This window comes from Armigeres subalbatus, chromosome 3 (assembly GCF_024139115.2).
Source record: "Armigeres subalbatus isolate Guangzhou_Male chromosome 3, GZ_Asu_2, whole genome shotgun sequence".
NCBI lineage: Eukaryota > Metazoa > Arthropoda > Insecta > Diptera > Culicidae > Armigeres > Armigeres subalbatus.
Genome location: NC_085141.1, coordinates 109033865 through 109058940, shown reverse-complemented (window position 1 = coordinate 109058940; position 25076 = coordinate 109033865). Strand labels below are relative to the sequence as shown.

General features: G+C 38.3%; 1 protein-coding gene across 1 annotated transcript in view; it reads right to left on the bottom strand.

Moving 5' to 3' along the window:
* Positions 1–16211, bottom strand: part of LOC134227982 (organic cation transporter protein) — an 80233-nt gene extending 64022 nt beyond the window's left edge. Inside the window, exon 1 of the mRNA XM_062709708.1 lies at positions 15873–16211. Within this exon, the coding sequence (XP_062565692.1) occupies positions 15873–15918 (46 nt within the window). The 5' untranslated portion in view covers positions 15919–16211. The remainder of the gene's footprint in view (positions 1–15872) is intronic.
* Between the last annotated feature and the right edge of the window lie 8865 nt (positions 16212–25076).

Below are 25076 nucleotides of genomic sequence, written 5' to 3'. Positions count from 1 at the left end.
AGACAGACATCACCTCAATTCGTTGAGCTGTATGTGAAGGCCTTGAAAGCATGCTATAAAAAAAATTGGAGTGAACTTTTCGTTTTCGCCGTTTTGTAATGCCTTGATGTACGAATACAAAACGGCTATCCCTAGAAAAAGAAAAGCATTGAATCCAAAGAGTCTGTTTGCGAATACGTCTAATATACAGTATCGTAGAAGGATTATTATCCATGAAACAGACAGATACTCTATGAGTGAGAAACAACGCGTTTTCATTCTGGTTCTTCTGAAGCTTCATTTCATCTGATAAATTCTAATGGTGATGATCATCAGCTGAAGTCATCCCACTTAGCTTATTCTACTCGGACGGTAATAGTCCGGTGCGAATTTCTCCTACCATAAACACTGACCACTAACAACTGTGCTGCCTTTCCCCAACCACGAGTGAAAACAAGTGCAATTTACCGGATGATTGACGCTGACGCTGACATATTAGATTAAATTGTTAAGATAAGGCCCAGGGTAGAGAGGTGCAATACGGGCAGCCGCAGCACACCCCTTCGGTTACATCTTTTTGTTATATTGTTATTTTGTTGTTTATTTGTACTTAAAGGCTATAGGATCACTCCAAAACATATTCGACGGTGAATCCTGGCCAATTGTTTCCTTTTTAAAAACGGGCTAAATCGGATTATGGGTTCACAAGTTATGGTCTCAATACTATTCTTCAAAATGCACGAGAAAGGCATCAAAGAATAAAAAAAATAATGCGAGTTTGAAAATCATGATTTATTACATCAGATTGCTTTAAACCCCTCATTGTTTTCGGAAGTGTCCAAAGGCCGTCTATTCTACCCCGGGTGCCCAATCCATGTGATTATCTGTTCTGAACAGTTGCTACTGTCACTCAGTTATAACTGAGCAACCAATATCACTTTCAACGAGATCCTGCCCTTCTTTTACTTCATCATTATTTTTATTTTCTATATTATGTGCCATGCTTTGCAATAAGTAATAAATTAAAACTTCTATTCGACATTGCAGTGACATGAGACTCACATCACCAAACGCTGTACAAATCCCTTATTGATGTTAATGGCTTCTTGATCTTGATTTCGTTGGAAAATGTCAAGTCCTTTCGCCTACGTTTGGATTCACTCAAATAAAGAAATAAATAAAAAAATCGCCTACGTGTTCTATGACCACTACATACCCCATAACTTCTCCCTGTCATTTGAAATAATTAAACGTCCAAATAAACTGCCCAATGATGGAACCATACGCATTGTAACTGCCTATCATCCAATAATTTAATTCAACGGTAAATTTAAGTTCAAGGGCAATTTGATAAACAGCCAAACATCTGATACGATAGTTAAGTGAATTTTAGTTGATTATAAATCTTGATAGTATACCATAAGTACTCTCGCATCACGCCTACGTATAGTTATACATTGAATCAACGATCCACCTCGCAATCATCCCAATTGAATAGCTCCTGATTAAGGTGATGCCAAAATGTACCCCCAACGTCAATGCTTTTATGCTCTCTCCCATTCATATTCTGATTTCAAGAGCGCAGCAGCTACTTAGCTAGACATTGTTCAATGTCAGCGTAGCTGTAGCTCCTAGGCAGAATGTTGTACCTTCAAAATCGCATGGCTGTTATTTCCGGTTCACCTTAAGCATATTCAGTCGCTGGTTAGGTCGCATTTATCTGTACAATCGGTAGCCGGCTGACGAAATAGTCGGTTGATATGACCGACCGAATGGTATCAAATTACATACCTGCCTTCCTATATCATCTAGCGTGCATTTATCTTTATTGCATTGGCTGCTTAAATTATGAGCTTTCTGGCTACAAACAATACGCATATTACTGTCAATAGAGACGATGAACAAATGGCTCATAAATCTTTCACCGTCTGGGTGCCTCTACTGCACTGGTACCCATTATTCCATCGTTAGTGGCATGCAAATAGTTTAGGAATTAACAGCTGCACGGTTTCATTCGTAAGTAGGATATTTTTAAATCAAGCGATTTATTCAAAAATAGATTTATATCCGTATTATCCGTAAATTCGAAGCAACAAGTACATTGTTTGATACAATATCGAATATTTAAGTTTTTCGCTCAAGAAACTGCCAAAATAAAGTAAAAAATGTTGAAGGATGTTGTATTACAGTTACTAGAGTGTTAGAGCACACAGACAACGAAGCGTAAAACATTTAGTCATTTATTCATTGAACCAGAAATTCATTTCAAAATAAAATCACACCCATAACATACAACCGATTATATTTTGGATACAACAAAGTTTAAACCTTTCAATCCATCACTGCGTTAGCAAAACTAACTTAATTTATTCTTACATATTGATAAGCCTGAACCTGAAATTGAACTCAGCCGAAAAGGTATTTATATTTAAATGTCAACATTCTAGTTTTGCCTTCACAGTTAGAATGGTACACTACTGTGGTGTAGTTATCAGCAGACGGCCGATGTTATTTCACTTTGTGACGATGAACTTGAACTATATACCTACTAGGACCAGGCAAATGGGGTCATCATTCGATGCGGACACCGGGAATGCATTTCAATGGTTGTTATTGTCTCACGCTAATGGATAGTAGCTTTATATTTAACAATATTTTTATCAAGATGCTTGATAACGTCTTTTTTCGAGGGCAATGTAACACGACGCAAACTGAATGTTTCCATGATACAGAATACTGAATTTTGCTCTAAGCACGAACGTCAACCAATTCTATCGAATATTTCCGTAACAATATTTATTGTATAGTTATCCAATTCATCAGATTTTCTATTGCTGAGTTCCCGGTTGTGCGTCATGACACACCAGTTGGAGATAGTGCAGAAGAATAAATTCAAAAAATTGGATTGAATTGTGTTATAGGGGAAACTGGGATAATATGCACTCCCGGGGCAAAACGACCCTTTAACGTCTTAAGGACATTTTCGGCAGATATTCAGGAGTGTTTACAACAGCGCATGTAATTCGGATCTCGAATTACGAATCTAACAGTAAACATTCTTGAAGGTATGTCTTAAACACCAACAAAAAAGCCAAAAGGTCGTTTGGCCGGGGGGTTCATTTTATCCCAGTTTACCCTAGCATAGAGCTCGCATTCAGATAATCCCATCCTACAGATCACATAGATCAGTAGTCCTCAGCATGCTTAAGTACTATCAAGGGCCGCAGAGTAATTTCGAGCCGTTGAGGCGGGCCGCAGTATATTCCCAACATTTGTTATCCAGTTCATATTGCATATTATAAAATATTGTAAATCGAACTAAATATTTTTTTCCTGTGTATCTTTTTCAAATAAGGACGGTGCAGGGGCATTCCCGAGAACGATCGCGCGGTCGGCCGAATTATTGTGTTCTGCATTGCGCGGTCGGTAATAAAATTAATCAGTTCGGTGCGTGTTCTATCATGTTTCGGACAGCAGAACGATCGCGCAGTCGGCCGAATTATTGTGTTCTGCATTGCGCGGCCGGTAATAAAATTAATCAGTTCAGTGCGTGTTCTATCATGTTGCGGACAGCAGAACGATCGCGTGGTCGGCCGAATTATTGTGTTCTGCATTGCGCGGCCGGTAATAAAGTTAATCAGTTCAGTGCGTGATCTCTCTTGTTCCGGACAGCAGAACGATCGCGCGGTCGGCCGAATTATTGTGTTCTGCATTGCGCGGCCGGTAATAAAATTAATCAGTTCAGTGCGTGATCTCTCTTATTTCGAAGCGGGCTTGGTAGTCATATGGCTACTGCTTCTGCCTCATACGCAGGAGGTCGTGGGTTCAATCCCAGGTCCGTTCCATTCTCCTACTTTGTATCTTTCTCTTTATTTCTCATGTTCTAGCAATCGCTAGAACTGGAAATGGACTTCCATACTGTTTCCATTACTATTCCTATACCTTCAACTTGAGTATTCTATCAGTAATCTGCTAGAATTGGAAATGAACTATAGAGCTCGTTTCTTACATCCAATTAGAAATTCCATCAGTTACCTTCTCCTATCTGTCACATTGACAACTCGTTAACCAAGACGGACCTCTGCCTCTCCAACCTAACCCAGAAATTTCAACAAATTCCGCATGAACTCGTGGCAAGTGCAGAGGTATATTCGGCTTGCAGTGGGCGAGTGATTGCATCATCATTTCCGCCCCCTTCCCTACATTGACTTGCATTCTGACGTGGCAGGCGCCAGTGTGACCTAACAAATGAGATCACCAGTACTTGTACATTGAAGATGTGTGCTAGTCCCAAGCAAACATCTGTTGGTTCCCTGTGCAAGAACAGCTGATCTGGTCATAATGGAGTAGCAACTACGAGCAGTCAATCAAGCTCAAGCTCAAGCTAAGGACGGTGCAGGGGCATTCCCTTCCACAGGTTTTATCGCCGTAGCTGACTCTTAGTATTTAGTACCCTTTTTGCAATAGCGGACTTGACACGAAACATCACCAAACCATCTTTTAAGCTCAGTTGGCAGAAAATATTTTAAGCTGTTTTTCCAAATGATCATATGTTGATCGATTCTGTAATTTCGATCTCATGTTTTATTTATGGTTGACGTTTATTTTGCACAACTTATAACTTGCCGTAGCAAATAACGAAGGGTTCTTAGAGTTCTGCATCCGGTCGGGATTCTAAGAAGCATCCACCCAAGATTCTGGGCAAAATTCTCCATTTGGAATTCAAAACCGAATCCGTTTGTGATTCTGAACAGAATTACGATCGAGATTCAAATCAGTATTTTTTCGGAACTCGTTTAAAATTTTGAATAGAGTCCGATTAGTTAGGATTCTGTTCGAAAATCTGAATATAATCCGTTTGGAATTCTGAACCGAATTCGTTTGTCGGTTTTGAACAGAATCTGTTTGTAATTCTGAAAAGAATTCGAATGGTATTTTTAACAGAATCTACGTATTTTCTACGTATTCAACGTATTTTCTGGAAGTAAAAATCCAGCAAAATTTAAGTTCAAATTTGTCAAAATCTAACCCATTTTGAAAAATAAAAGCATTTTTACTACGGAGCAGTGTATGATAATAACCCGGGATGATAACATGTGCTGAGTGCCCAAAAACATGACGTGAAAATTGTTTTTGGAGACGCCAACGCTCAAGTCGGTAGAGAGGACTTTTTCCGTCCCATAATTGGTAGGGAGAGCCTTCACTCCGCTACCAATGACAACGGCCTACGGCTAGTAAATTTCGCTGCTGCCAGAGGGATGTCCATCAGTAGCACCTACTTTGCAAGAAAGAATATCCGAAAGCACACCTGGAGAAACCCAAATGGTGAAACTTTCAACCAGATAGACTGTGTTCTGGTGGATGGGCGCCATTTCTCGGATGTTATCGATGTGCGAACATTCGGAGGTCCGAACATTGACTCTGATCACTACCTCGTTGTCAGTAAAATTCGATCACGGTTGTCAACTGTATCGAACGAAAGATCACAGCGAACGATGCGTTACAATATCCAGCGATTGTCGGCGAAAGGAGTATCGGCTGAGTACCGCCAGAAGCTCGACGAACGGATAAGTGCAATCAACATTAGCGACAACATCAACGATCTATGGGAGTCGATCCATGGAGCGGTGAGCACAACAGCACGAGAAGTGGTAGGCACTGCACAGACGCGACACAGGACGGGTTGGTTCGATGTGGAGTGTCAGAGAGTTACAGACGAGAAGAACGTTGCCAGAAGCCGGATGTTGGTGTCGGGTACCCGATCGAATAGAGACCGGTACAAGGAAGCAAGAGCAACCGAAAAACGAACCCACCGCAGGAAGAAGAAAGAATATGAAGAACAAGTTATTAGCGAGGCGCAGGATAAAATGGAGCAGAACGATATGCGGAGGTTCTATGAGTCTTTCAATGGAGTGCGGAGAAAGACAGCGCCATCTCCCGTCATGTGCAACGACCAACAAGGGAATTTGCTGACAGATAAAACCGAAGTGGCTGCTGGAAGCAACACTTCGAGACTTTGTTGAATAGTGGAAGTGACGGTGCATCGGTGAGCAGAATAAATATTAGCGACGATGGACAAGCTGTGGAGTGGCCTACACTAGATGAGGTTAAAAAAGCTGTTAAAAAGCGGAAAAACAATAAGGCTGCGGGGAAGGATCAGCTCCCGGCTGAACTTCTCAAACATGGCAGTGAGCAGCTTTATGAAGTTCTGCACCATATTATGTCGAAAATATGGGAAGACGAGGAAATGCCTGCTAGCTGGTTGAATGGCCTCATTTGCCCTCTATTTAAGAAAGGGCACAGACTAGAGTGCGCCAATTGCCGACGAATAATCCTCCTTAATTCAGCGTCCAAAATTATGTCCCGTATTCTGTTCAACAGATTGAGACCGCTTGAAGAGTCCTTCGTCGGCGAATACCAAGCAGGTTTTCGTGAGGGCCGATCAACGACGAACCAAATGTTTACCCTGAGACAAATCCTTGATAAATTCCGGATGTACAAGCATAGCATAGCATAGCATAGCATAGTTACGGTGTACTTCGTAAATTGGACACTAGTGATACTCATGTTTTTCTTTTGAAATCCTTATTCAGATTGCTATCAGAAATCAAGGTGGGTGTTTCAATCTAGGATAAAAATCACAAAAGCATGAGGATTACTACTCCTGGCCACGCTCATCTTCACCGTAACTTGGGAGGGGAAGGAAGTGTTGGTGTAGTACTTACTTAACGAGAGGCCCCCGACTCAGCGACACCCTCATAAGTACCACGGAGTTGGATATTGGGGAAGGTATTCGTTGGATCAGGATTTGCCTGCCAATCATATGCTCCTGGGATTTGCGGACGATATCGATATTATCGGGATTGATCGCCGTGCCGTGGAAGAGGCCTTTGTGCCTTTTAAGAGGGAGACAGCGAGGATCAATTCCAGCAAAACGAAGTATATGGTCGCTGGCGATCAACGTTGGTTCATTAGTGGTGGTGGTAGCGAAATGGTGCTGGATGGTGAAAAGTTTGAAGTGGTAGAAAAATTGGTGTATCTTGGAACATTAGTGACGTGCGATAATGATGTTACCCGCGAGGTGGAAAGGCGTATTGCAGCTGCAAATAGGCCTTATTACGGACAGTTCGTAACCAGCTTAAGTCCCGTAGTCTGCAAACGAAAACAAAACTCGCGCTGTATACTACTCTGATTCTTCCGGTGGCTTTATACGGCCATGAAACATGGACGTTAAAGGGGGCTGATCGGAGAGCTTTCGGAGTGTTTGAGCGTAAGGTGCTGCGACATTACTCGGCGGTAAACAGGAGAACGGTATCTGGCAGCGCCGCATGAATCACGAATTGTACCAGGTGTATAAAGGGCTGGATATTATTAAGCTTATTCAACACGGCAGACTACGGTGGGCTGGTCACGTTGTTCGTATGCCGGAAGAACGTCAAGCGAAGATAATATTTAGTAGAAACCCGGAAGAGGCCGCAGGCTTCGTGGAAGGCCGCGTACACGATGGCTTTTTGCAGTTGAAGAGGACCTGAGGGTGCTCAATGTTCAGGGCGACTGGAAGCGATTGGCCCAGAATCGAGTCCAGTGGAGAAGGATACTCCTTTCGGCGTAGGTTCATCGAAGAGCTGTAGCCCATCAAATATCAAGTAAGATAACATCGAATTATAGGGGAACTGTTCCGTTTTCCATCTCACTGAACATATATTCATCTCATCGCAAAACAAAGAACTGCAACACCAACTTTGACGCTTCTTTTTGCTAACACGCGTGCTCACTGGTGAAAACAATCACAAAAAGAAGAAACAAACCAAATTCCTTCTTATTGCTTTGTTTTTTTATGGGATGGAAATAGGGAGTGAGTGCTAGTAATGGACACCGTGCGTATAATGGATCCCCTGAACAAAAACCAAAAGTTAACGCTGGAATCAACGATTTCCTGCTAATTTTCATTGGATAAAGTTGCTTCACATATCAGGGTAGTTGTTCCATGATATTGTTTTGGCTTGGGATACTAAAATTAAGTTATATTAACTTATTTGTAAAAGTAAATACTTTAGAGGGTCCATTACTAGCACACAAGGGGGGATCCATAATAGGCAACAGGAACATGTAAATCAAATGGGGGGACCATAATACGTATGTAAACAAACTCTATGTTGCGTATTTTGGTCCCGAGGCACAGTGTTGCTTTTTGCCGATTTCGTGCGCTTTTTTAATAGCATCGTTTCTATTGATTTTTTGCTGTAGTTTGTTTCGAGAAGACGTTAGATATGAAAAGGACCTTTTTTTGAGAAAATCTGTCAAATGATTAATCCACCCAAATGTGAGATAAAATTTTTGCTTAACTATTGAAATCAGATATCAGCCTAGTGTCTTCAGGAAAGTTGTAGCGGATGGAATTTCAAGCCAATTTACCAAAGAAACCCCATACCTATGACTTATAAAGCACGAGATATGTGACATTTTCTGTGGAAGGTCCCTGAAATCAGTTTTTGAGCATAACTTTTTTTCTATGTTGACAATTTTATCGTCTTGTACAAAGTTGTTTGTCTAATAAAATACACGTTTTTGTAAAACATTGCTATCTCTTAAAATTGAAAAGTTATTTTAGAAAATGTGTTTTTTCTAAGGGTGTTTTAGAATCGTGTAACTTGTTCCGGCGCCAAATGGCGCTCACAACTTTTTAGTACACTGAAACTGCTCTTATATCGCGGTTGAAGTTTGTGTTTACACGAATGCAGTATTTTGTAAAAAAAATGTTAATTGCTACATTTAAAAAAATGGGTCTATAAAATGTCTATACATACACACATACAGACGAATATACATACATACATACATCAGCTCAGTTCATCGTGTTACAATATACTATTGGCCTATTGGCCACCTATCAAAGGTTAATTTTTTTTGTGATCCTATAACATTTACATAAAATTAGTGTACAGGTAAGACAAAAAGTGGGACATTTGAAATCTATATAACTCACGTGTATATAGTTAATAGGTGCCATTTTGCACCGGAACAAGTTGCAAGTTTCTCAAATAACTTTTCAATTTTAAGAGATAGAGCTTCGCTATGTTCTACAAAAACATGTATTTTTGTTAGCCAAACAACTTTGTAGAAGATGGTAAAAATTTCTGAAACATAGAAAAAAAGTTATGCTAAGAAAAACTGATTTCAGGCACCTTCTACAGAAAATGTTACATATTTCGTGCTATATAAGTCATAGGTATTAGGTTTCTTTTTCAAAGTGGCTTAAAATTCGATCCGCTACAACTTTCCTGAAGACACTAGGCTCATATCTGCTTTCAATGGTTGCAAAAAATTTATCTCACTTTTAGGTGGATTAATAATTTTACAGATTTTCTCAAAAAAAGGCTCTTTTCATATCTAAACGTCTTCTCCAAACAAACTATAGCGAAAAAATCAACAGAAACGATGCTATTAAAAAAAGCGCACGAAATCGGCAAAAAGCAACACTGTGCGGGGGTGGCCATAATAGGCAATCTGGCTACATTATTTTAAAATACTTATTTGAGTAGTAAAAATTAATGTTTTAGCATGTTTTATGTACGAAACGCATTGCTGATAACTGTAACTTGTCATCTGGTGCTACAGAATGGCAATATGTCATGAGTCTGACTCTAGCGAAGTGATTGGAGTAAATTTCCGAATTAAAGAGGTCCATTACTAGCACTAACTCCCTAGGAGCTATGAGATAAAGTGCCGAACCGTTCCCCTATTTGTTGCTTATTTACATAACATCTATGTATAAAGTTATGAATTTCATGGATCATAATGATAAAACTATTACCAATATAAATGATGCTTCAACATCATAATGATGTGAACTCGACAGGTTCCCGAGTACACCGAAATATTGAGAGTGATAAAAAGCTTTTCCTATCATATAATGCTTATCAATGGGCCCACATGCAGTGTAATTTCAGACATCCTTCGCGGGCCACAGAAAACCGCTTAAAGGGTCGCAGAAAAACACTTTTGGGATCACTGACAAAGATTTTCATTGTTGTTAGAGGCATTAAAATGGCCCTTGTGGGAAATGTGAAAAAAAAAGTTGTATTACATAAATGCGTAAAAAAAACACATATCTACACCACATTATAGGTCCTTTGTTATTAGCTACATTAATAGGACACATATTAAATAAATTGCGTTTATTTTTTAAGCCCCAATTGAGCGTTTTTGACAGTGAAAAAAGTTTTTTGTCCCCGCAGGTCCCCGATACTTTACATATAGGGGGAATGACGGCATTGGCAGGTTTTGTTCTATTATTGTCAGGGGGGTTTTTATGACTGATTATTAAGGTGGCTCAAAAAACACTTTTACAAATTTTTTGATGGGCCGCCCTCTTATTCGGTTCTATTTGATGCCCTGATGCTCTGGACAGCCAAATCGGTCAACGTTTGGGCGCTGCTAAACTCGTAGGAAGTTTATATGGAAAAATGTATGCAAAAACATCCAAAAACAGTGATATGCAGTTGGACGGTACAATTTACAATCTAGAATCATGATACTTTTTCAGTTCTTGTAGAATTAAATACAGAATGTTACTTGCAATTGGTGTTAGTCGGCGGCATACAATTTGGGAGAGTACCATGTAGGTGGCGTTCAGCAACATGATTGCGCTTTGGTACTGACTCTCGACGGTGTACAACACGCGTAGGAGCCGTCCGCCGCGGCTAAACATTGGGCGGTTATAAGACGGTATACTAGCCCAAAACTATGCGGAAGAGCAGCTAGGCGAGGCATCTCTTGAAGATGACTGGAGAGATATTCCATCCGCCATTGGAAGCACCACAACCGCTGCACTAAGTACGGTGCCCCCGGATCAGAGAAACGACTTGTATGATGGCGAATGTGAGCAGTTAGTTTAGGAGAAGAAGGCAGAATGGGCGAGATTGCTGCTACCCTGCACGAGGGCGAACGAGGCACGATACAAACGGGCGCGGAACAGATAAAACTCGATTTTTCGGAGGAAAAAGCGCCAGCAGGAAGATTGAGACCGTGAAGAGACGGAGCAACTGTATCGCGCTAATTACGCATGAAAGTTCTATGAGAAGTTAAACCGTAAGGGCCATGTGCCACAGCCTGATATGTGTAAGAACATAAACGGGAACCTTCTTACGAACGAGCGTGAGGTGATCCAAAGGTGGCGGCAGCACTACGAAGAGCACCTAAATGGCGATGTGGCAGACAACGGTGGCGGTATGGTAATGAGTCTAGGAGTACGCGCGCAGGCATACGACATCTCCAGGAAGTCCAGGACGAGATCGGTCAGCTGAAAACAACATAGGCCCTGGAGTTGATCAACTACCAGGAGAGCTGTTTAAATACGGTGGTGAAGTACTGGATAGAGCGCTGCACAGGCTCATTACCAAGATTTGGGAGGAGTAAGTTTTGCCGTGGATGGAAGGTATCGTGTGTCCCATCTACAAAAAGGGCGATAAGTTGGATTATAGCAACTACCACGCATTCACATTGCTGATTGCTGCCTTCAAGGTACGCTCCCAAATTGTATGCCAATTGCAAGAGAGTTCGTGGGGCAGTACTAGGCGGGATTTATGGGTGAACGCTCTACCACAGATCAGGAGTTCGCCGTACATCAGGTATCTATTTATCGACTTCAAAGCCACATATGATACAATCGATCGGGACCAGCTATGGCAGCTAATGCACGAACACGGATTTCCGGATAAACTGATACGGTTGATCAAAGCGACGATGGATCGGGTGAAGTTCGTGGTTCGAGTTTCAGGAGCATTCTTGGGTCCCTTCGAAATGCGCAAAGTGTTACGGCAAGGTGATAGTCTTTCGTGACTGCTATTCAACATCGCTTTGGAGGGAGTAATACGAAGGGCAGGGATTGACACAAGTGGTACGATATTCATGAAGTCCGTCCAGTTACTTGGTTTTGCCGACGACATTGATATTATGGCACGTAACTTTGAAAAGATGGAGGAAGCCTACATCAGACTGGAAAGCGAAGCTAAACGGATTGGACTAGTCATCAACACGTCGAAGACAAAGTACATGATAGGAAGCGACTCAAGAGAGGACAACGTAAGCCACCCACCACGAGTTTTTATTGGTGGTGACGAAATCGAGGTGGTTGAAGAATTCGTGCACTTGGGCTCACTGGTGACTTCCGATAACGAATTCCAGCAGAGAATTTCGGCGACGCATCATGTCAGGAAATTGTACGTACTTTGTACTCCGCAAAACGCCCCGATCGAATAGAGTTCGCCGCCGTACCAAACTGACTATCTACAAAACGCTTATTAGACCGGTACACCAGAACCCTGCGTGGATGGTGACGTGCAGCCATGAATCGAACTGAATGGAGAAGACTTTTATGTATTGCACAGGCCATTCCTGTGCTATCACAAACTGGAATGACTCGCACACGACAGGCACTGCTTCTTTTATACACAAAGAAAATCTTGCGGTGGACCCGAAGGCCCATGACTTACATCATTCTGATGTCCGTGTTAGGAATGCACGAACGGGATTGATTACATCTGAAATTTTTACTGGCTTTGACAAGAATTGAAATTTTCAATATAGCTTATCGTCAATAATTTTTAGTTTCAATGAAATTTTCAAATTTCTGAAGTGTGTCCGAGTCGAGTGATATAAATCTTCAAAATTCATCAAAAGATAAAGGCAAGGCGCTAGTAACGTTCGAAATCTTCCCTTTCAGCGTAATGCTCTCGATTTCCAAAAATTTAAATGACACCCAGTATAGTAAAAAAATACGTAAGTCCTACGTCAAAAACTTCTGCATCGGAAAGTAAAACATTTATTAGTGCGAGAAAGAAGCTTATTAAACGAAGCACATTGATTTTGCATTGGATCGATTTGAAACACGGTTTTGTCTTTGTGTCTTTAAAATAATTTCGCTCACAAAAAAGTTAAATAAATAAATAAATAACTATTTAGTCGCTTACCGAGGTGACTTCCCATGAATTACCTTCTCAATTAAACAACTATAGTTTTCCATATAGTTTTCTTTTATCAATCAAGAATTCCATTAAAAAAGGGTTTATAGCTCTCAATAAATATTATATTATTCTTCCACTCTTTTGTTAAGTTCTGAGGCAAAATCATAAAATGAAATTTATGGTATATTTTAAAATGAAATTTACGCAATATATATACACCTGTGTTCAGAATAATAGCAGCGGAAGCCGTTTTTCATACAAAATGGTCAACTTTGGCAAGCTGTAACTTTGCACCCCGATGACCGATTGAGCTGAAATTTTGGCAGTGAACTACAAATATGATGAATTTTACGCATATCAAGTATTATGTTTTTCGAATGACGCGTTCAAAAATTACGCACTAGGTCAAATTGTTCAAAATAATAGCAGTTTTTGTTTTGGAAATATCAGCAAAACAATGAATTGGAATGTTATCAATTTGAATTCAGGTGCTGCGAGACACTAAATTTATAATTAAAAAAATATAAATTGTTGAATTTTACATTTGAATTTGCCAATATATCAAAAATAAAAATTGCTATTTTTTTGAACAATTTGACCTAGTGCGTAATTTTTGAACGTGTCATTCGAAAAAAATATACTTAGTATGTGCAAAATTCATCATATTTATAGTTCACTGCCAAAATTTCAGCTCAATCGGTCATCGGGGTGCAAAGTTACAGCTTGCCAAAGTTGACCATTTTGTATGAAAAACGGCTTCCGCTGCTATTATTCTGAACACAGGTGTATATGGTAACATTCCCAATAGTGGACCACCTAGTAGAGGAATTTCGCTCTTCCTGTCATAAGAATTAGACATTTTCAACACATTAATTCTGCTTGATATCTAATAACAAGTTCTGCATGTCCTCTTCACGATACATACATAAAACATTCAAATACACGATGTTATTCATTTAAAAGTCTGACTGAATTCGCCCTAAAGTAGACCCCCTGGGGGTCCATAATAGGAAATTGCTTCCCTTTAGTAGACACTTCATTTGATTTTCATGTTCCGTTTCAGGACTTTCTTTTTCGCTATTGTGGACCCCCCAAAATATTACTCTAATGAACACTTTTGTGTTTATTTTTTATAGAATCGTAAAAAACCATCTAATTTTACTTTCCATGGCATTTCCCTCCATTTCTAATGCATCTTATCAAATCATAGGACTGTAAGCTAGGTTCTCCCGATGGAATTTTATAGCAAAATGTTTGGCAAAATGATGGAATTTCATAGCAAAATTTTTAGATTTATTCTACGCCTTCTCGCCTCTACTTTAACACAGGAAGTTGGCACAAAGCTGATGTGAGTACCAGATATTGTATTGGCATTATTAGGATTCATTAGTAAACTACATAACGGTACAATAGGCAATTGTCAACTATCAACCTCATCAGTTGACCAACCAGTATCAGAGTCGTAACGCTCCGACTGACACCCATAATTTCGTGATATATTTTTATCTGTTCATTAACTGTCTAGTTACATATATTTATATGAAGAATTTTAAAACACATACTACATACTAGTTCCTTATCCGCACTTAGACAACTCACAACGTTCAATGATAATACATACTTCAGCATTTGTGTTTTTTTGCGCACGAACTACATGATAATCGTTCAACTAAACATAACTCGTTACCGTATTTAGATTTCGATCGTTATTTGTTGACAGATACACCCTGTTTTGTTTCTCCTGACCCAAGTATGCAAATTTTCTGTGTAATTAACACCACGCTAGAATTAATCTATACTAAATAAGCGTAACATTGCCAAAATCACACACACAATTAACACCCATTTCTATGAAATAACACCGGAGGCTCGCGAGCTTGCAAGACAACAAATGTTCAAAGTGACCTCATTTGACGGTATCCAGGGGTTTTGATTAGATTGCAAAAATAACGTTTTACACTGCTTGTTTTGCGGAGTCCGGTTTTACGAAAATAAATTAATCCCACGAAAAGTTTTAGAAATTGAGTATTGTACGGCGCATAACATCTTCTAGTTGCAGCCAAAAAAAGACTGTCACCAAGTAAAAATAAAACAACATTTTTGAAAATCTGGCCGCCAAGTGTTGGACTGAACGGTTTTTCGAGAGCATTGGAAAACAATCACTCAAGTTTTCAGTTTATTGCATGTTACAAGATTTGAAAAGTAGTGAAATTTTGATAAACTAAGAAATAAATGAAATCCAATCGGCCTTTTCATCTACCTTAAATTCTCAACGGGAATGCTGAGAAGCAATGCTGTGAATCACTTAACACTCGAGCACGCGCGCTGCTGTATTTTGAAAAACCCTAAGAAAACAACGTCGAATATGACACAGCAGAACATGCGTGACTTAAAAACGCGCTCGTGATGGAAGGTAAATTAGATCTAACATATAATACGAGAAAAACGTCCAATGAAGTTATTCCATTTACCGAACAATCCATAGCCCAGTTAGTAACAGCATGCGTGACTTCGAAACGAACCGTTTCCGGTCTGGTCTGTGCAATTTCCTCGATTTTCCAAACAACACAAGTATGTTTAAAAACTATCTGTGTAAGAATTCTATTAACACCAATGACAAGGCGATAAAGTCTCAGTCTCAGATGCGAATTCAATACTAACAAGGAGGGAGATAGTGAGTGTACCTCGTCTCGGTGGGACTCATATAGCCCGCATACTCAGAAATTAATATAGAACTTTTCTGTAAAGGATCGAATCACCAACAACTCACAATGCACCACCCAATCTATCACCCGGACAACCAAACAAAATCGACTTCTGAATGGCAGAAATAGTTGTCTTCCACTCGACGATGTTTTCCATCTGCGTCGATTGAATTAAATATTTACATTGGCAAGCGGTTTAAATATCACATTACAACGTGCTTACCTCCATCCTCCGACCGGTTGCGCATTTCCAAGTTCGTATCGCCCATCTTTCACCACCCACCCTTCAACAGTTTGCTACGAATCTCACCAGATGTAGGGCTTTTTCATACAAAACAGATCACTTCTAACCACTGGTTTCCTCTTACTTCTAAAATAATCTCATCTGGATACAAATTCAAGCTGGTCACAACACACTAAAATATTCGTTACGGTCCGTTCGGCCCAATGCTGATCCTGTTCAACCCAATGCTAAGAACACGCGACAATTCTGTGCCGCAGCAAACCGAGGACACACTTTGCGCGGTAACTTCTTAAACCCTCGGCAGCCGGCGAACGAATAAAAGACAAGTGAATCTTCATTGACGCTCGCTGGGTTGTCCGCCTATGCTCGCCCGCTTATCGCCAGCCGTCCTACCTACGGTGTGGAGGCATAATTTCCACGAAAGTGAATGGCGATTAGAGTCGTGTGTTGGCAAAGTAGTGCATGTCCATATGTCCAGAATCGCCGGAGGAGAATGTGGAATGCAAAACAGAAGTCATTTTCATGTGAAGAATAATAATATTAAGAATTTGAGCTGTTCTAGCAATATATGTATCATAAATAATGATTGGTAAGCAGGGCTAAAGAGTCTGAAGCTTGAATAGGATCCTGGATCCATACTTTTGATTTCATATTGGAAAACAAGAAGAAAAAACTTTAAGACTTACATCTTTACCAATAGACTAACATATCAGTTTTTATATGGACCAAAACATTTCAAGAAGAACCAAACATATTTCAAGATAACGATTTTTTCCACAATGGTGTATTTCCATCTAAAACGAAAAAAGGGGGGTTATACGCGCCAACAATAAATGATAATCAATATATACCAATATATTTCATAAAATCCCGACTTAATCCACCTACAGTGAACGCAACCCTTCTTACACTTTTGAATGGTTGTGTGTGCCCAGTGCATATTACAATTTCTATGCATATGACCTTCAATTGAATATAAAATAACTGATATTATCATGCTTTTATCGATTTCAAAATAGGGATATTTCTGGAAATTTAACAATTTTTAAAAAATACAAATATACTGCAGATTTGATTTGCCGCCTTAACTGGCAATATTACAGCTTCTGTTTAAGCCCAAAAGAATTCAAATCGGGTCATAGACGGCTGAGATATTGGTGTGACAATTCTTCATTAGTAGTCTGAAAATATGTCTCATATTCGTATTTCACAGATATCTCTGAAACCGAATTTCCGATTGCAGAAAAAAATAAATGGGTCCAATGACAAAAACATAGCTTTCGTTTAAAGATAAAATCGCACAAATCGGTCCAAGGACGACTGAGATCTTGATGGGACATATTTTACCAATGTGTGAAGTTGATACGTCTAATGCTTTATGTTCGTATTTCAGAGATATCTCCGGAACCCAATGTCTAATTGCAAAAACAAAATACAATGGGTTTAATGGAAAAGTCATAGCTTTCGTTTAAAGATAAAATCATGCAAATTGGTTTACAGACGGCGGAGATATTCATGTGACATTATTTTGTTAGTTTTCTGAAAATACACTTCATGTTCGTATTTCTTACATCTGTGGAAACAAATGTCCGATTGCAAAAAAAAATTAAACTTGTACAATGACAAAGTCATAGCTTTCGTTTAGTGTTAAAATCGTGCAAATCGGTCCACGGGCGGCTGAGATCTTGATGTGACATTTTTGTAACGCACACACATACGCACACACACACACACGCGCACACACACACATACATACATGTGCTCAGTTCGTCGAGCTGAGTTGATTGGTATATATGACTTGGGTCTCCGAATCTCGGATAAAAAGTCGATTTTTCAAGTGATCTTAATACCCTTCTTAGGGTGTAAGAAGGGTAAAAAGGGATATTTCATTTTAGTATTTCACAGATATCCGATAGCAAAAAAATAGTGGTTCAATGGCAAAGCCATAGCTTTCGTATAAAGATAAAAGCATGCAAATCAGTCCACTGACGGCTGAGATCTTGATGTGACATTATTTTGTTAATTTTCTGGAAATATGCTCCATGTTCGTAATTCTCACATATCTCTGGGACCAAATGTCCGATTGTAGAAAAAATCAACGCGTTCAATGGCACAGACATACCTTCCATTTAAACATAAAATTGTACAAATCGGTCCACAGACAGCTGAGATCATGATGTGATTTTATTTTGCCAATGTTGTGACAAAATACGTCTAATGGTTTATGGTCGTATTTCACAGATATCTCTGGAACCCAATATCTGATTGCAGAAAAAAAATAATGTGTTCTATCGCGAAGCAATAGCTTTCGTATAAAAATAAAAGCGTACAAATCAGATCACATACGGCTGAGTTGATTATGTGACATTATTTTGTTAGTTATCTGAAAATACACTTAAGATTCGTATTTCACGAATATCTCTGAAACTAAATATCCGATTGCAAAAAAAATCAATGCGTTCAATAGCAGAGGCATAGCTTTCGTTTAAAGATAAAATCATGCAAATCGGTTCACAGACGGCTGAGATCTAGATGTGACATTTTTTTGTAACGCACACACGCACACACGCACACACGCACACACGCACACACGCACACACACACACACACATACATACACATGCTCAGTTCGTCGAGCTGAGTTGATTGGTATATATGACTTGGGTCTCCGAGTCTCGGATAAAAAGTCGATTTTTCAAGTGATCTTAATACCCTTCTTAGCGTGTAAAAAGGGTAAAAAGTGTCATATTCTTCTGCGCAAGTTTAGTGTCAGTTCTATTATTCACTATATCAATTTCCTAAACTGATATTAATAAAGAGGAAATTTTGATTTATCTAATAAAAAAGCGTTGAGGAAAGGAACGCCGAAATTGCATCACAAACAGTTAAACAACATTTAATTTTTTAAAATATTTATTATTTATTTATTGTCAACAGGTGAAATGGTCATAAATAACTTCTAGTAGGGATCTGAAAATATTGAGTATAGTAAATTACACTTATTAGTCTCTCGCTACACATTAAAATCAAATGCAGAATAACACCTATTGAATAAACGGGACATGTTCCGGATCGGCTCATGTAGTTCATAGTTAGTTCTGGCGGCGCGGATGAACGAGTTTGATCGGAGATTACCGCAGCCGCGGCGGCGAGTGTTGATGTCCAACAAACTGAGGCTACATTGCTCGACGATGTTACCCTGCAGATGATCCCCAATGAAACAGGCCTTAGCTACGTTACGCCTTGCATCAAGAGAGTCGACATTGATATAAGTTAACAACGGCTACTGTAGCTTGGTAGATTGAACGGATCTCTTGCACCTTAGATGAGCATGAGCATGAGCATGATTGACCGCTCGCGGTTGATACTCCATTATTGCCGGATTAACTGTAGTTATACAAGGTACCAGCAGATGATACTCGGCCGGGTTCAGTAAACATCCTAAGTGTGGAAATACTGGTGATCCAATACTCTATGAAAAGCAATACTGGCGCCGGCCGCGTCCGAATGCAGGTCAATTAAGGATTGGGAAGAAAATGATAAAATGAATCTCGTTGGGATGAAAGCTGAGGAATTCTCTGCACTTTCACGAGTATTCATTAGGAGTTTGGAATAGGCCTGGATTGTGTAGGGATCATTTTGGTGAACGATTTGCAAAGCTACATGTATAAATTAGTTTAACCATTAACATTCAGAGTCATGATTCTCATTTTTGAAAAGGTATACCCACCCAGATAAACAACTCCATTCATATATTATTCAAATTGAGGTGCATAGTGACATTAACTTGAATACCGGTGGAAAACATTCAGTAGTCGTGTACAAGGTTTCAACAAAATAAGATTGAGGAAATTATCGATAGAGTTCCTGGAATTTACCAAAAATAAACTGTCGTGCTGACGAGAACGAAGCATTTAAGAAGATCGTTCCATATAGCAGTTGAGCATAAGCATGAGTATGATGAACGTACATTTCGTAGATGCTACTAAATAAATTAACAGAGCAATCGAAATTGCACAAGGAACCAATATATGGTGCCAGTATTGAGATTTTCATTTTCATTGAGAGAGGTCATGCGATGTTTACATTTTACTCTCTCCCGCTTTCATAGAAAACATAAACAATGAAAGGAATTCCGCCAAATTTTCACGGAATTTTAATTCATGAAAGCGCATTGACTATTGTAATTGTTAATAAGCTGTTTCTACTGCAATAATGTTATTTCAAACTAGAAAATCGAAACATTATAATCATTTTATCGACTAGTCATCAATGTTTGCACAGATCTATTAAAACTATTTAGAAATCTAGACAAGACAACAGAGACAAAACAAAAGAGAAAACAAAGACAAAACAGCATCCTCACCATGACGTCCATGACTGCTTATAATGTGACAGTTGACCGGATGCAGTCACTCGCCCACTGCATACCGAGAACACCTTTGCACTCGCAACGAGTTGATGCAGAGTTTTATTGAAATATAGAGGTTAGATTCTACGGCAGAGGTTCGTCCTAATCAACAGATTGCCAATGTAATATGAGTAAAAGGATGGTGTATTCTAATTGATTGTTGAAACGAGCTTTCGTTCATTTCCTTCTTCCTTCTTCCTTCTTCCCTTTTCCTTCTTCTTTTTTCCTTCTTTCTCCTTTCTTCTTTCTCCTTCTTTCTTTTTTCTTCCTTATTCCTTCTTCCTTCTTCCTTCTTTCTTCTTTCTTCTTCCTTCTTCCTTCTTCCTTCTTCCTTCTTCCTTCTTCCTTCTTCCTTCTTCCTTCTTCTTTCTTCCTTCTTCCTTCTTCCTTCTTCCTTCTTCCTTCTTCCTTCTTCCTTTTTACTTCTTGCTTCTTTCTTCCTCCTTCTTGCTTATTCCTCCTTGCTTATTCCTCCTTGCTTCTTCCTTCTTCCTTCTTCCTTCTTCCTTCTTCCTTCTTCCTTCTTCCTTCTTCCTTCTTCCTTCTTCCTTCTTCCTTCTTCCTTCTTCCTTCTTCCTTCTTCCTTCTTCCTTCTTCCTTCTTCCTTCTTCCTTCTTCTTTCTTCCTTCTTCCTTCTTCCTTCTTCCTTCTTCCTTCTTCCTTCTTCCTTTTTCCTTCTTCCTTCTTCCTTCTTCTTTCTTCCTTCTTCTTTCTTCCTTCTTCCTTTTTCCTTTTTCCTTTTTCCTTTTTCCTTCTTCCTTCTTCCTTTTTCCTTTTTCCTTTTTCCTTTTTCCTTCTTCCTTCTTCCTTCGGGGCCGTCCAGAAACCACGTGGTCATATATGGGGGGAGGGGGGGGGGTTTGGAAAATGACCACGATAAGCCACATGGGGGGGGGGGGGTGTTGCTCTCGAACCACGTGGTTTTTTTTACACGAAAAACTTTTGGTGAATAACAATAGCGGTGTAAAAAATACAAATCATCAAAATTTAATGATTTAATCATTAAACGCAAAGCGCATCTTAGGGCCGATGCCCACGTAGCGTCTTTTCAACTCAGTGTTAAAAAGAATTTAGCATTAAGCATCGAGAAAACCCGGTAACGCAGCGTCGGTCGCAACGCCGATGCATATCTGAGCTATTTGGCCAACTTAGCTTTAGATCCTATTTCCATAAAAAAATAAACGAAAAAACAGGTTGCGTTTAAGTCTCAATTTCCACAAAAAAAATTTGGGAAAGAAATATGAAAAAAAAAAATTTTTATATTCCGCCGCAAATGGTTTTTGGCATCACGCCGCCAACACTTTTGCATCAGCGGACTACAGCTACAATTTTGAAAACTGTTCATGTTTTTACAATAATTCAAGAAAAATCTTCAAAATAATTTCTTGTGGATATTCAGGAAAAATCCAGTAAAAAAATTTCCTGTAAAAACTTTGACCTTACTTCATACAATCCTGATAAAGTGCTAGCATTCAGAATGTTTTTTGAACAATTCTCTCTGGAAAATTTTGCTTGTAAATTTTGCTACAAATTGGTCATGAAAAAAAACAAAACATCTCCAGTGTAAATGCCGAAAAAAATTCCATGTGAATTCTGTCTGAAAATTCAAAACAGTCTCGTGGGAAATACATATAATAATAATTTTCGGTGGAAAAAAATGTTCATATTTTCATATTTTTTTTACATTCTAATGAATTTCTTCGACAAGTTCTTCCGAATCTTCACCAGAAATTCTTTTTTATTTCCAAAATAAGTTTTACGAACATTTTAGGGAGTGCATTTCAAAATGTTCAGTCTCCAGTTAGCCTTACGAGCAAAGGCGTAGGATTGCCAATCCGGAGATGACGAGTTCAATTCTCGTTTCTGTCTAGGATGTTTTCGGGTTTCAAACATTGTCGACACCCTAGGTATAATGTATCCATCGTACTTGCTAGACAAGATATATAATCGTACAATGGCTGGCATTTAAAACTTTCAATTTATAACTGAGGAAATGCTAATAGAATAAGCTAAGTTGAAAAGCAGACCAACTTCCAGTTGGAATATAGAGCCATAGAAGAAGAAGAAGACTTAAATTTTTCAAGAAAAAATTCTCTGAATTTTCATGAGAAATTAAATAGCCAATGCCACATGAAACACTTTGATATTACCGTTGATTTTTTGTTTTTGGATTTTTGTTTTCAAATTTGGAATTTTGAAATGAATTTTTTTACGCTCTTTGTGAATTCTATCACATTTTTTAAATTTTCCAAATATTTTTTTATTCGAGGCATTATTTAGAATTTCCACGGAAGAGTCTATGGATTATCTTCAAAAAATACTTTGGATTTTCAAAGAATAAATCTTTAGAATTCTCAAGGTTCATGTTTTTTTTTTAATTTGATCCATAAATTCTTTCAAAATTTCATCGGAAATTCATTCTTCTTCGGAAAGTCATTTTGATTTCTTTGTAGGTTCAGCTAAACATTGCTTTAAATCTTTACCATGCAAAGAAGCACAAGAAATGATTTAAAAATTTTAAGGAATTTTCACATCAGAAAATCTTTAAAATTTTGATTTAATTTTCTAAGAAATTCCTATTGGAATTGCTTCTAAAGTACAATCTTCACAAGTACTACAAAAGTGCATTTTTTTTCGTTATTTCCACTTGTAAAATATCCTTGGGAAATTCATTATTGGTGTTTTAGATGAACTTTTTCTCGATTTTCTACTGGAAAATCTTAAGAATTTCCATCGGAAATATGTTGGTATATTCCAAATAATTTCTTTTGGAAATTAAAAAAACTGCTGAAGATTTTTTTTTGAAAAACAAAAAAAATTTCCATTGGAAATTTAGAAGAATTTCCTTTGAAGATTCATTAAAGTTGCCTAGGATTTTGAAAAAAAATCTTTAGAGATTATGTAAAAAAGTAAGCTGGATTTTTTTTCTAATTTATACTGGAAATTCTTCGAAATTTGATGTTTATTGGAATTTTCATCGTAAATATGCATTTCGGATCCTTCTACGGATTCTTCTAGTTCTTCAAAATTTCTACCGAACCTTTTTTAGGAACTCTTCCACAGAATTTCGAAAAAAAAAGTCGTTGAAATACTGAAGATTTTTCCGTGGAGACTCCGAAGAATTTCTTCTAAATATTCTGAAGGGTTTCCCTTGCAACTCCAGAATAATTATTCTTGAAAATTAGGAAGAACTTGGACTTTAAAATTAATCCAAGCAATAAATGTAGGCAATTATTTAGGATTAAGAAGCCTAGTTCTTATGATATTGAACAATTAGGCTAATTGATCGAAGAATTTAATAATGCACCTAATTAGAACATTTAGGTGCATTATTAAATTTTTCGATCAATAATGCACAAAATTCTAGTAGTGCGTATGAAGAAGGTTATGACATAGAGAAGTTTGCATTTAAAAAACCAACATGAAATTCTAAATAAAAGGCTTTTTAAATTCATAAAAGGGTCTTAGAACTAAGAAGAGTCCTGCGATATGAAAAAAGTGGCAGTGTTCCAGAAAAAAACACTCCAATTCCTAAAACAATCTAGGGTAATAAATAGTGTTATAATAATTATTGAAATTGAATTTCAAAACAAATCTCAAACCTTTCAGGACGGATGGGTCATATATGCCCATCGTTTAAGATTGTCTATTAAATCACAAAAGAGAGCTAGACCACCATTTTCTTCAGTAAAATTGTTCATCTAGATATTGGCTTTACAGAAAAAAAAATATGGGAGCTCAAATTTGACTGACCCTGAAAACTCAGTTATCCGAAACCTTGGGAAGATTTCGATTCTAAGAGCATGTAAATGAAGTTGAAATGTTTGAATCATTCTGAACACTCAGATAAGATGGGTCATCCTGAACGTTAAGCCAGTGATTGCTCTCAAGTTCAACCTACGACTTCTCGGGTGATCAATCATAACAATTGTAATGTCCTCATCATCGGTATGTACCCAATCCGATGAAATAAGCATATGATCCTAATTTCCATTAACATGAGATCTAAGAGACAAGGTACCCAAAATTATCTTGAGTCAACATCAAGCTGCACAATGACTATGACTTTTTTTGTAGGGCCTTAGAAGCACTGGGTTCACGGACTTGAATGATTAAGTAGTTCAAACATTACGACTTCCAGGACGTTTTTTAAAACCTAAAAGTTTTGTATAACCTAAGTCGAGTCAAGTACGAAAGACTGAAGACGACCTCACTGTTGAGGTCGAAATACGTATCTGTCAAGGTACAATCAAGTGGTGGAATTAAATGGGAAGGTACAAACTCGTCTTATGACAAGTAAAGACATTCCATTAAAAAGCTCAACATAATTTTTTTAACTAAAAAGTCTGTAGTAGCTTGTACAAATAACAATTGTCATATCAACCCAATGGACCTAATGGGATATTATATCATACATCATTCATAATTTGGTTAATTGGATAAATCGAATGATCCGAACTCCAAAATGATAATTGATCTATAATACATTAATTCTTCTATGAGTCGCTTATGAAAGGACCATTGACTGAAGCATATTCGAGATATGGAATAGAAGTTCATTGGGAAATTATTCGAAAGATATCAGAGTGACCGAGAAAATATGTTTAGTATGGCATCATTGGATTCCACGAGTCAATATCAAAATAAAATTTCAATGAAGAATTAGAAATTTTGAGAGATGAGCCAGCTCTAGATTATTTATTAGAGAAAAAATAGAAATTTTCCATAATAGAATTGGAAATTGCCAACAAAGAAATCAGGGTATGAGTATT